This window comes from Artibeus jamaicensis, unplaced genomic scaffold (genome assembly GCF_021234435.1).
Source record: "Artibeus jamaicensis isolate MK-2021 breed Jamaican fruit bat unplaced genomic scaffold, CSHL_Jam_final scaffold_1689, whole genome shotgun sequence".
NCBI lineage: Eukaryota > Metazoa > Chordata > Mammalia > Chiroptera > Phyllostomidae > Artibeus > Artibeus jamaicensis.
The window spans coordinates 2653527-2666225 of record NW_026522029.1 but is presented as its reverse complement, the minus strand read 5'-3'; the positions used below and the strand labels follow the sequence as shown (position 1 = coordinate 2666225).

Here is a 12699-nt window from a genome sequence, read left to right as displayed (position 1 = left end):
CTCCTTCCCCAACAAAAAAGGTTTCTCCGTTGTTCTCCATTTGATGATTTCAATCTGTGGAAGAGCCAGGTTGACAACGGTTCAAAGAAAGGAGGTGAACGGTTAAGCATTTTAACCAGGAGCCTTTTGCTACGGAGAACAAAAGACCAGCTGGACTCAGCCGGCAAGCCCTTGGTAACCACATGTCTGTGTGTCCGTGGGGGAGGCGGCACGGATGGCGACCCTGTCCTTGTCCTGGGTTGAACAGCCATCTGCTCTGCCTCGGGAGCCTCTAGCCCCCCGTTTTCCTGTGTGGAGGCCCTGGGGTTGCTGTCCTGTGCCTGGGTCACAGCAGTCCTGTGTTTAGGGAAGGGCGCAAGCTGCTCTCCAGGCTTGACTAGATTTCCAGTGACAACTCTGGGACTTACTCTGTAATATTCAGTTACTTTGTGTGACTTCATCCCAGCTGCTCTTTTCCTCCTTTACTTTGCCAAGGTGATGCTGCCCCAGCGCGTATTCCAGTTGCACCATTTAAAGCTTTCTGAAGATGAAGAGACTGTTTACAGTGTCCTTTTTACAAGGTCAAGGTGTGTGCCACGAGGAAGCGCCTCCTCACATGTACTGTTGTTTTTCTGTCCTTGCTTGGCAGTGAGTCCGGCTTTTCTGAACGGTGTTTAGGGAATCTTCGGGCAGGTGGATACCCGCGTTCCCGGTTTTATACTCTCCTTTCTTGCCCCTTTCCCCCCGCCCACTCACCTTTGTCTCATTTACCTGTTGAAGGCTTTCGAACCTGCCCTTCAATGGCTTCCTTGCACAGAAATGCCAGTCATCTGGTCCTCTCTGGACTATTGGAAAATTACATTTCTTTGATCTTTGACCTGTTATTCAGCATCTCATTGGGACTTTAAAAAAAACTGCTCCATGATCCTTCTTATCATCTGGTCTTTGTACTTTCTCTAAAACTCGTCTTCCCTGAATTCCAGATTTATTCTCCCACTACCTCTCACTTCCAGCATAAATATGGCTTTTCTCTTTATATATCTTATATTTACTAATATTCATCAATATAAGTAATATTATGTTATACTAGTAATATCAACACATCAGTACATTGCATATTAGTAAACATATCATTTTGTATTAATATATCAATTATTTATTAGTAATTTTTCAATGATTTGTTTTTTAGAGTTGTTTTTTGTAACCTTTGGCCAATGCTCGTTACAAGCCTGAGTGGTTTAGCAAGTTCACTTTTATCATTTTTCAAAGTCCTGCTGCAAGCACAGTGAAGCAGTGGCCATTGTAAACCTGTTTGTGGCGAACATTATATGTGCATTTTCTTTTTTGATCTGAGGCAGGTCAGCTCTGCATTCCTATCTAAAAAGACAGAAAAGTGGGGACAGCCAATCTGGACGAAGCCCTGACAACCCATTCAGTAGAGGTAAGCAGCGGACACTCATAAACACATGTAACTAATGAAAAGGTGCATTCGATTCATAAAATTACCACAACGGGAGGCTGTGAATTCTTGGTATCAGAGACTTGACCTCAGCTAGGAACCTCAAACTAATATATAACGTACTGATCTGTAAGCATCAGTCCTGGTGATCTAAGCTGCTCTTTAAGTCACTTTCACAATCTGCTCAATTAAATACAAGTAGGCTTCTAAAGAACCAGCATTTCATTTGGTTTGTTTGAAATAGGAGTATGTCACTGAACCTCAGACCAAACTATTTGAAAAGAGCATCATTTAGCTCTCAGTTCGTCCCCATGTTTCTCTCCTTCACACCCTCACTGTTTCCTGTGGTTCGTTTTTCTCCCTGAAGTGGCGCAGGAGTTTGGGCCCAGTGCGGCTGGACGCTCTGTGGCCACCGACTTGCAGCAGGCCAGCACTGTCCACATCCTGTCCCAGCTGCTGAGACTCCGCCAGTGCTGCTGTCACCTGTCTTTGCTGAAGTCGGTAAGGACAGCCTTTAGCTTTGTACTCAGAGGCACTGCTGGGGGCTCCGTTTTGGGGGGTCCCGTCTGCTGGGTCATGGGAAATGGGGTTGGGTGGGTGTTTGGCTGCGGTTCTTGGGGTGGCAGAAAAGCGGGTGCCTACTGATTTTACTTTGTTTTATATTCATCTTTATTGATCTTGATAGTGCCCATCATGTTGAGAACAGTTTCTATTGTTTGTTTTGTTTTAAATAAGCTTTTTTAAAAAAAGAATGGAAAATGGCATTGTGTGAAAAAGAAAACCATTTATGAATACTTTGGTATTTTAAGATGTTATAAAGGTAATTTAGTTACTTTTTTTTCTGCCCTCAGGCAGTGTTAGGGCTTTTAAGTCCAATGTATGAAAACTCAAGTATTTATACAATTGGGAAAGTTGCCTTTACATTGGAGAGAGGCACATCCATTATCGAGGATTTTTCTGTTCTTTCGAGGAGTTGTAGTGTATCTTGATTATCAATAGCTTAATTTACTGTTCTGTCCCAGCTGGGGGAAAAGAATGATCATGCAATCTGCCTGGCATGTCCCTAAGAAGTTCCATCATTTGATTTATCTGTAATCTGTTGAACAAACTTACGAGATTGCATGTTCATCAGTTTCCCTGAGGAGATACTGATGATAAATATGAAGGCACTGCGCGGTGTGGAGTGTTCACGGTCAGCGCTTCACTGGACGGCTTGCTGCCTCAAGTGTCCTCCTGTCCCCGTCCCCTGTCTGTCCTCCGCGCAGGCCCTGGACCCGACAGAATTGAAGGGCGAAGGCCTGCTCCTTTCCCTGGAGGAGCAGCTTGGTGCTTTGACCTTGTCCGAAGTCCAGAGCTCAGAGTTGTCTTCCACTGTCTCCCTCAATGGCGAGTGCTTCAGCGCGGAGCTTTTTGAAAATACGAGAGAGAGCACCAAGGTACTGTGGCACCTCTGTCCTGCAGGAAGGACCGGGGCTCCTGACATGTGTGTCCAAGCGGGAACAGCCGTTGGATGGCAGAGCCGGGACTGTTCGACTGTGGCTGGTCCAGCTATCCCTTCACTCTTAAATTCGAATTTTGTTTTTACATAGTGGCCGTTCAGGGGGTGGTCTGGGCCAGCCCTGGCTTGAGCAGATTTTCCGTCCTGGGTCACTGGGAAAGGAGCCTCTCGGGTGTGTGCTAGCCGCAGGGCAGAGCGGCCAGGGATCTGTTTCCGGGAAGCTTTGAAGTTGCACGGCAGGGGCTGGACCCTGGAGCTGGCCGAGTGCATCTGGGTGCCAACTGTTTGCACGATGAAAGGCTTCTGTCTACAGGAGTGTTTCCTGCACAGCCTGCTGCCCTCGTTAGTCCCTCTGTTCCCCTTTCACTGGGGCTGGTTCGGGCTGCAACGGGAGTCCAGCCTTTCATCTCAGAGCCCTTCTCAGCCCCCACCTCTCTCCAAAGGCTGTGTTTAAAGAAGGGACTAGAAAGGAGGTCACTGCCAAGGGAATGGTGTTACTTTAGAATACTTTTTATTAAATTTTAAAAATATTTGTCTAGTCTTAACCACTAACAGCAGAGAGAAACATAAGAAGAGCACCATATGTGGCCGGACTTTCTGTCCTGATGCCTTCCAAGTTAGCTGTTGGGTTAAAACTTATATTCCTAATAATTCGTGTGCCTTGTCTAATACTCAGGTGATGTTTATTCACAAGGCTTTTTAGCATGAAACCATTAATAATAGTTCACACCACTTGAGGTTGTTTTATGAGGGGAAAGAAGCTTTCTCTGGTGACGTAAACCTGAGCTCAGGCAGAATGTTACTGGAGTGTGGCCCAGTAACACAGGCCATGAATCCGCTTTCCTGTGACAGTTTTCTCCAAATACTCATCACCATCTCTTTCTTGTGGCAGTCACAGCATTCCCCAGAACCCTGAGTTGGCAAGACATCACACACTTCACGTGCCTGCTTTTTTTCTTCCTACTGATTCAAACTGGGACAGTCCCGTGCCACACCTGCTGCCCGGCCACCCGCCCTTTTGTTCAGACTGGGAAGCAGCGGCACGCGTGGGGCTCTGCAGGTGACCGCCGTGGCAGCAGTGCGCACGGTCAGGTCTGAGGGCCCCTCTGAGTTCATCTGGCTCAGCCCCGTTTTCCCACTGAGGAGTCTGAACTGTTCATGGGAATTCTGAAGTGATACAGTCATGTGCCGGCAGAGAACTTTCTTCACCTTCGGATTCCTAGTCCAATTTTCTTCCTCCTCCACTGTTCTGGGGGTGAACTCCAGGGCCCTTACGAGGCTTTTGAAAGGTCCCTCACACTAGCAGTCGGGAGAGCGAACTCAGCTGCTGTCCAGTGTCATGCCCACATGTTCTTGCTGACTGACTCCTGTGACCCCGAGGGGTTTCATTAATCTCCGGAGAGTAGTTTGGAAGCTTTAGCAAGGGTCCCTCAGCCTGGACACGTCCTCTTGTTCAACATTTGGAGCAGGCCTTCAGCAGGGTAAACCTTTCATCTTCTCCTTCTACAAATGCTAGGGTGGTACCTTGTGTGGTCTAATAATGTGCTAGGTGCCAGGTGCACAGCAGTGAACCAGATTCTGCCACCTTGGAGCATCCCAAGTCGTGAAAGCAGATGATTAAATACGCATCTAATCCACAGTGAGAAGACCGTGATGACGGAAATGCCATGCTGCGGTGGCATGTGGGCAGAGGGCAGCTAACCCACACTCAGGGGCTGGGGAGGACACCCAGGAAGTGACATTGAGTTGACATGTAAGGGTGTCCTAGGCAGGGGAAACAGAATGCGCAAAGATGAGACAAAGCATGGCTCAGTGGAGGAGGACTTTCGGTGTGACTGCAGTGTCGTTTGAGGAGGGCGTAGTGAGAGACGAAGCTGGAGGCGTAAGCAGAGAGCGGCCGGAGCTGCCAGGATCGTTGGGAGGAGCTTGGCTCTTATCCTCAGGGGAAGCTACTCCAGGGGCTTGAGCCAGCAGAGGAAAGCGACAGACCCTTCAGAAGTAGCTCTCTGGTGGCAGAGGGTTCAGACCAGAAGCAGAGAGGATTTTACCATCCAGGATTCTGCTTCGGTGATCAGGTGAGGGAGCGTGGAGAAAAGTGCTTAAACCTGCATATGTTAATATAACCTTTTCCAGATTTCATCCCTGTTGGCAGAATTGGAGGTGATCCGAAGAGATTCAGGGTCCCAAAAGAGGTAAATGTGTTACTTTATTATCCAAGTATTGCTTGTGATATACCTAAGGAAGAAACCTGGTGTTGCTGATAGTTATAAATCTTAGCTTTTTCTACCAGGGACCTTGAGTCCCGCCCCACAGAAAGCCCTGAGGTCATAGCACAACTTCCCTATGATTCCTAATTAAAGTGTTTGTGGCCCCGACTGGAAAGGAAATCCCTAGGGGGTCAGAGTAAGCTAAGCCTCTGGAGAAGTGTTTTTTAAAAAGCACCCACAGAAAGCAAGGGAGTAACAGAAGCAAAAGGTGGGAGAGCTGTGTGGGCAGACAGGGGCCCCCGCTGAGCTGGGGAATTCTTAAGGGGAGGGGGAGGGGTGTCAGGAGGTCCATTTGTTGTTTGTGACCACTAACATGTATGTTACACATCTGTTTGCATATGTAAAGTTTAATCTAAAATCTTAAAACTCTAATTAAACAGCATGGAGGGGCTGGATAGAGGAGTTGAGAAGTCCTGGTCACTCTTTCATATGATAGCAAAGGGTGGCGGCCTGCATCCCTCCTCTGCAGGACCAAGGGCGCCTCTGCATGAACACCAGACGCCCAGGTAGCCGGAGGCTGCGGTGCCGAGGGTAGTCCAGCCCCTACTTGGTCCTGGTTACAGTTAGCACCAGGCCCATCACAGGCTGGATCTGGAAACCACTGGGAGCATTATCATCTTTTTTAAAATGCCACAATTTATTTATCTCCATTACAGTCTTCAAATGTGCCTTTCCCCCTTGGGCAACCAAAGGCCTTTCCTCATCCACATTTGACAACCGAATGTTAAGAATTATAGGGGCATTAATGCCTTGCAGATGAGTTTAATCTGTTTGGAGGGTGGTGATTTGTTTATTCCCTCCTCCCAGTGTCATTGTGTCTCAGTGGACCAGCATGCTGAAGGTCGTGGCATTGCACCTGAAGAGGCACAGACTGACTTACGCCACCATCGACGGCTCTGTCAGCCCCAAACAGAGAATGGACTTGGTAGAGGCGTTTAACAACTCCAGGGGCCCTCAGGTAGGAGCTGGTCACATCGGAGTTATATAATTAGGAGCAAATTCTTCTCAGTTGTACAGAGAATTCTAATGTAGCAGCTCAGTTGAAATATATTCATACATAGCTTTGATCCCTCCAGGTTTTTTTTAATGTATTAGACATTTATGGGGTGCATATCAAAGTATGCAAATACTCTAAAGAGAATAAAATATGAGGGCTAAAAGGGTGAAAGAGGACCTGGTTTGGATTGAGAGCATCTCTGTGGAGGAGGCAAACCTTGAAGAACAGGTGGGGTTTAGAAATGCGCGGACCTCGGGGGTGGGGGTGGAAGCACAAAGGCATCTGATGATGGATGTTAAGAAACTTGGAAAGCATTAGTAAGTGGTAGGCAGGAGGAGCATAGCGGGGGCGGGGGGGCCTCGACTGACGGCGTAGACAGCATCTGGTTAGAGGAAAGTTTACTGAGCTACCCACGCCCAGTCCTCTGGAGTGAGTAGTATTTGTATAGTTGGCAGGCACACAGTGTCTTGAGATTCACTCACCCAGAAACTGTGAAGTAAGAATTTTTTCAAAGGGGAGGCACCTCACAGTTTCAAATTATTGCCTTTACAACCGCAGAAGGAAATTTGGTGGGAACACAGTCCTTATCTACATTGATTTGGGGCTTGAACCTGAGACAGCAGGAGAGGCGGATCGGGAGACCAAATTCTATGAAGTTAACGGTGTGCTTCCTTTGTTTGGAAGGTTATGCTAATCTCTCTTTTGGCCGGAGGTGTCGGTCTGAATCTGACTGGAGGAAACCACCTTTTTCTTCTGGATATGCACTGGTAAGCCCTTGGGACTTCTCCCAAGTTGTCCCTGCAGAGCAGGGAAGTGGCCGGCTGGAGTGGCAGTGGGGCCTCCCTGTGTTGACCATGCTCTTTCTGTGTGAGGAGGACACCTCTGTGCACACTCTGTGCACACTCTGTGCAGATGCAGATCTGAGCAGGCTGTTGGGCCAGTGGACAGCCCTGAGTTCCTGTGCTGCAAGGCTTCCAGTGTTGCTGAAAATAGTCCGTTCACCTTATGGTTATTCTGACATCTGTTTCCATGGAAACTGAGAGCAGGGCTTTTCCTCACAGTTAAGAGCTACATCCCTCAGTCCTACCTCTTCAAAAGCCCATTTTTCAGACATATTTTTTGACGTCCAGGGAACTCTCAGTCCTGGAAAAGAGGGGGCAGCTACTCTAAAGGAAAAGGGGGAGGGATTTTCTAACTGATGGGACTACAGCCCACACGGCGCCCTCTGCCCTCCAGGTAACAGCACCTTTCCTGGAAGTCAGATAAATGAGTGGTGTTAGGGTAAAGTGTCATAATTAGCCCCAGCCTTTAGTTTTCCAGTTGTGCTGGTCAGGGATTACCGCACATCGGCTGACTGTCCAGGCAGCCCCTGATGGGCACAAGCAGGCCAGCCTGTTACCATCGTCCTGGAGGATGTGTTCAGGTCTCACTTGGGACTTCCCTACACCAGGGAGTGAGGAAGGCACACGGGGAATTAGGCTGTTTTACAAAATGGAGAAATGTTATCTAAGATTTTAAAGTGGTAAGGAGAGAGACTAGTTTGGAGTTGACAATGAGAATCTATAAAGAAGGGAACACGTTATCTCCCTAGTTGAAGCACAGAATATGAAAGTTGAGAAAGGCACTTAGACCATTAGGCAGCTCTCTCTCATGTTTCCAGGTAGCATCTGAAATGTAGAGGGGGCCGGGTGATTGGCCCCGATCACCCAGCTCGTTAGTGGCCCAATTCGAACGTTGTTTTCACCTCTGTCACTTACACTCGTGAACTGATGGCGGTGCTGAGTTACTATTAGCAGTGACCCCAGTTTCTCCTCAGAAGGCAGGAAGGTATCTGCCACTTAACTTTCTGAGGCCAGTGTAGCCTAGGACAGGGATCTGAAACTTTTTCTCTAGATATTTTAAGCTTTGTAGGCTGCATAGGTCTCTGTTGCATATTCTTCACTGTAGGAGTCTGTTATAATTTTAAAAACATAAGAGCCATTTTTAGCTAGAGTCATACCAAAGACAGGCTGTGGGCTGGATTTGCCCATGGAGTTGGCCGCCCCTGGCCTCGGCTGTCAGTGCCTTTGAGCTTTGCCTCTTCTCCACCAGGAATCCCTCACTTGAAGATCAAGCTTGTGACCGGATTTACCGAGTCGGGCAGAAGAAGGATGTTGTCATTCACAAGTAAGTAAAGGTCGCCCAGGTCCTAGGACCCTCCCCAAATTCTGCTTTTGTGTGAGTCTTCCCCGGGGGATGTTTTAATAGAAGGTAAAGTATTTGGTGATCACTTGACTGATGTTGCCCCAAAGGCACATCCTCGTTGGTACTCACAGTGAGGAAGGGAACACAGGCAGTTTAGGATGACCTTGGAGTTGGCCTTTGCAGAAGAGCAAGCTTGTCGTCTCAATCTAGGCAGCCCCTGAAAGGACCCTCTCCCTTTCTCTCTCTTATGACTTTTATTTTGACATAATTCCAGACATACAAAAAGAATCTAAGAAATATTATAAAATGATACAAAAAATTTCTGTATGTGTGTATAAACCTTTTTCTGGGCCATTTGAGAATAAATTACAGGCACGATGCTTATTTACCTGTTAATAGTTTAGTGTGCATGTCCTAAAAATAAGGACATTTTCTTATGTAACCACAGTAAAAGTATCAAAGTCAGGATGCTAACAATGATACAGTACGACTACCTCGGCTGTTCTGCCTCTTATCTCAATGATGGCCTTCTGAGCAAAGAAAACCCGAGATCCTGCATAGCTTTCTGTTATGACTCACGACTCTTTTGTCCCCTTTCATCTGGAACCATAGCTCAGTCTTTTTTTGTGTTTTATGACACTGACATTTTTGAAGAGCACAAGCCAGTAGTTTCGTAAATGATTCCTCTCTTTGGGCCCCTCTTCTCTTTAAAAACAACAAAACCTGCCTTTAGCATTAATGTTTCAGTCCTTTCTCTGCTGTGGGCCTCTTTTTCTCCTTTCTTTTTTGGGCTGTGTTTCCTGAAGGATTAGAAATCACCGTCTTTATTTACTTACCTCCCATTCATTCCTCAGCCTTGACCAACTGACTTCATCCATGTTGTTCCACTGAAACTGCTCTTGTTAAGAGGAGCAATGAATCTGAAAAGTTGCCAAACCCAGCCATTGTTTCTTTTCCTGTCTTTAGCCCTCCTCTCGCTTTGGTGCACCTTCCTTAAGAATCCTGTCTACTCCATTAACTCCAAAATCTGTATCGTTAGTTCCAAGACCCCCTGAACTGCAGACGCAGACACCCAATCTCTGCTCAGTGTCTGAATCGGACTGCCCACACACTCACCCGCCATTCATTCACTCACGGGCACATCTCATTCAAGTCTGGAAGCTCATACCCATTGAGAACTCACTGTGTAGTAACTGCTGTTATACCAGGGGTTCAACATGTCTCAAATGAAATTGTTTCCTCCCACCACCTCATAGCTATTTACTCTTCTGAATTCCTTGTTCGTGTGAAGGCTGTCACTGTGCAATCATAGCTCCAGAAGCTAGATTCCTCCCTCTTTCTCACTTTCCACCACCAAATCCATTAATTTTACTTCCTTCCCTCCCGGCCTCACTGCCCCTTCCTTCTTTCACATCTGCATTTCTTAGCATGATATGCAAAGCCCCTTGGGATCTGGCCCGACAGCCTCTCGAGCTTCTGCTGTGACAGTGCAGCTGGTGGAATCCTTTTGACTTCTGCCCTGGCCAGACTGGGTGGCCTGGTCTCCGTCCCACATACCAAGCGTTACAGCTCAGCCATGGTTCTGCATACAATCCCGTTCCATTGGGTGCCCCGCCCCCTCCACCCGGCAAACCTGCTCGCCCTCCAGCTTGCACGGTAACAGTTAACTCTTCAGTGGAGCCTCCCCAGTACTCCGGACAGAGTTCCCCTTGCTCCTTCTGCACACTGGACCTATTTCTGTTATTGCACTTTCTGGGCGTTATTTTTATTGTTTATTGTTCTCTCTTGTGTTCTCTTTGAGAGCAAGACTGTATGAATCTCTCTTTACCTATACTTAGCATAGACAGCACATGGCATATATAGTGAATTTTTAAGCAACAATGGACAAGTGGTCAAATGACAGCAGGGGCATTTCCTCAATTTGGAAAACTTGTTTTCAGTATGAATTAGCCCAGAAAGAAGATACTCTGTTTTTAAACCAGCACACATACCTAGCAGAAACTTGATAAGCTTTAGGGTCTTCTGATCTTATCAAGATGGAGTTTTTTGTGTGAAAGTTGGATCTGTACATTTTTTTGGATAGGGATATCTTTTGCTTATTTTGGCATTTCTCAATTACCTTAACTTGAGAAAGAAAAAAGTTGACTTGAGCCGCATCATCTTTAATGGACATGTACTCAGTAGTCAGCATTGGTTTGGGTCTCCGAAACATAGAGTTCTTAACCAAACCTAAGAAGGCTTCAGTGAAGGAAGAAGCTTCATTGAAAAACTAAGCATAGTCAAAGTTTGAACATGTTCTATTAGACATGCTTTGGGTTCCTGATTGTTTGCTTCTCTGTGTTTTAGATTTGTGTGTGAGGGAACAGTAGAAGAAAAGATCTTGCAGCTCCAAGAAACAAAGAAAAATTTGGCCAAACAGGTTCTATCGGGATCTGGAGAATCCATCACCACGCTCACCTTAGCTGACCTCAAAGTCCTCTTTGGCATCTAAATTTTCGTTTACAGAGCTCAGAGCGGTGCCACTGTCGGTGGGTAGTGGACGTGGTCCTCTGAGCTCTCCATGGTGTCCCGTTTCACCATCAGGCCTTACGCCCTCCTCACAGGAAGCTGTGTTCTTATTTCCAGAATTGAGGATTGGTTATGTTAACCAGCTGCTCCATTGGTCATGTTATTCAACTTGATTTAGTGAGTGGCATACACACCAATAAATGACTTCGGTTCAAAAAATTGTTTTAGTATCAGATAATTGTGGAAAACACTCTGGAAGAGTTGTGCATACGCTTCAATAAAAAAAACTGTTGCCATCCTGGCCAGGTGGCTCAGTTGGTTGGAACATCATCCCATATACCTAAAGGTTGGAGGTTCGATTCCCAGTCAGGGCACATACCTAGGTGGTGGGTTCAATCTCTGGTTGGAGTGTGGGGGGAGGCAACTGATCATTCTCTCACATCGATGTTTCTCTCTGTTTCCTTTTTCCTCTCAGCTGATGGGGGACCTAGGGCCCTTACCTTTTCTGACACGGGCTCCATCCGGTCTCTTTGTCTCCTCTGCCAGTGAAGCTGCAGCCATCTGTTTATGGGCTGAGCAGAGAGAGGACCCCTTTGGCCATCCCTCTGCGGTGTTCTCACTTCCGGGCACTCCTCCCCGTCAGGGTTAAGATTGAGGAGGTGCTTTGTGCATAAAGAGATGTTTAGTGTTTGCATCCTCATGTCATTTAGTACCTGGTGTCTTATCATTCAGTGTTACATCATTCCGTATTGCTATCATATGAGGTACTGCTCGTATCAAGTTAATATATCTATCATTTTTATAATATTTGTATTTTTCCATTTGCAGCATTTGTAACATTTAGTATTAATGCTTCATTTAGCACTGTTGTGTCATTTAGTCTTTGTACTATTGTATCATGTAGCGTTGGTACTGTCATTGGTATAATCTAACGTGTGTGGTGGCAGCATAACGGATAATGCTGTTGTCACTAAACCGCATTTCCTTTTCTTGCTGGGCGCCCAGAGAGATTACATGTCCCCGTCTTACTGCAGTTACCTGGGTCGTGTTACTGAGTTCGCACTGAGGGGATGAGGACAGAAGTGATGTAAGTCGTTCATCTTTCCTCTAAAACTTTGCAAATGATTCCTCAGGCCCTTTCTTCTCTCATGGACCCACTGGACAAAAAGGACCTGATGGACGATTCCAAGGCCCTAGAGAATCCAAAGCCTCAGGATTAGGGTTCTTACCCTGTTTTTGGGCTGTGGACCCTTTTGGTTCCTGAAGGGAACAAAACCCTCCCCATACATGCCTCCCTCCTCATCCCAGCTTACCCACATTGGACTATGACATGGTCAAGAAATAATATTTTTTTTAGTCATTGAGATTTTGGGGTTGTTAATGTAGCAGTTAGTACCTAATACAAACTCTCGAGACTTCTATAATTTGGGAAACTATTCAGATTTCCTTCTTCCCGTTAGCAGTTGTTTCCAGAACGCTTACTCTGCTGACTTGTGGTAGAAAGCATTGTAGTTCTTCCGAGATACAGCTGTCACCGTCCTTTGAGTCAGGAGTAGGGAACGAAATCCTGTGTTAACCCATCATGGAACGGACTGCGGCACTGGAACCTGTTGTAAGCATAGATGCCTTCCAAGGACAACGTCTCAGGACCTGCGTGGTCGGGGACAGCGTAGCCTGGCAGGAAGGGTTCAGTGTAGAACTTAGACTTCACTCCAGTTCCACGTTCACCTCAGCTGGGCTGTAACCCAGAAAAAAATCCTTAATTTTTCCACACTTTGGTTTCCATGTTTTTTTTTTCTTTCCATCC

At 46.6% G+C, this 12699-nt stretch overlaps 1 protein-coding gene across 1 annotated transcript in view; it reads left to right on the top strand.

Annotated features, from left to right (window-relative positions):
- The window catches only part of TTF2 (transcription termination factor 2), a 40696-nt gene extending 29563 nt beyond the window's left edge, over positions 1 to 11133 (top strand). The window contains exons 14-23 of the mRNA XM_037135116.2: positions 21 to 174; positions 475 to 566; positions 1338 to 1420; positions 1806 to 1939; positions 2704 to 2874; positions 5070 to 5128; positions 6011 to 6161; positions 6885 to 6967; positions 8292 to 8366; positions 10731 to 11133. Of these exons, the coding sequence (XP_036991011.2) occupies positions 21 to 174; positions 475 to 566; positions 1338 to 1420; positions 1806 to 1939; positions 2704 to 2874; positions 5070 to 5128; positions 6011 to 6161; positions 6885 to 6967; positions 8292 to 8366; positions 10731 to 10875 (1147 nt within the window). The 3' untranslated portion in view covers positions 10876 to 11133. The remainder of the gene's footprint in view (positions 1 to 20; positions 175 to 474; positions 567 to 1337; positions 1421 to 1805; positions 1940 to 2703; positions 2875 to 5069; positions 5129 to 6010; positions 6162 to 6884; positions 6968 to 8291; positions 8367 to 10730) is intronic.
- Positions 11134 to 12699: the final 1566 nt, after the last annotated feature.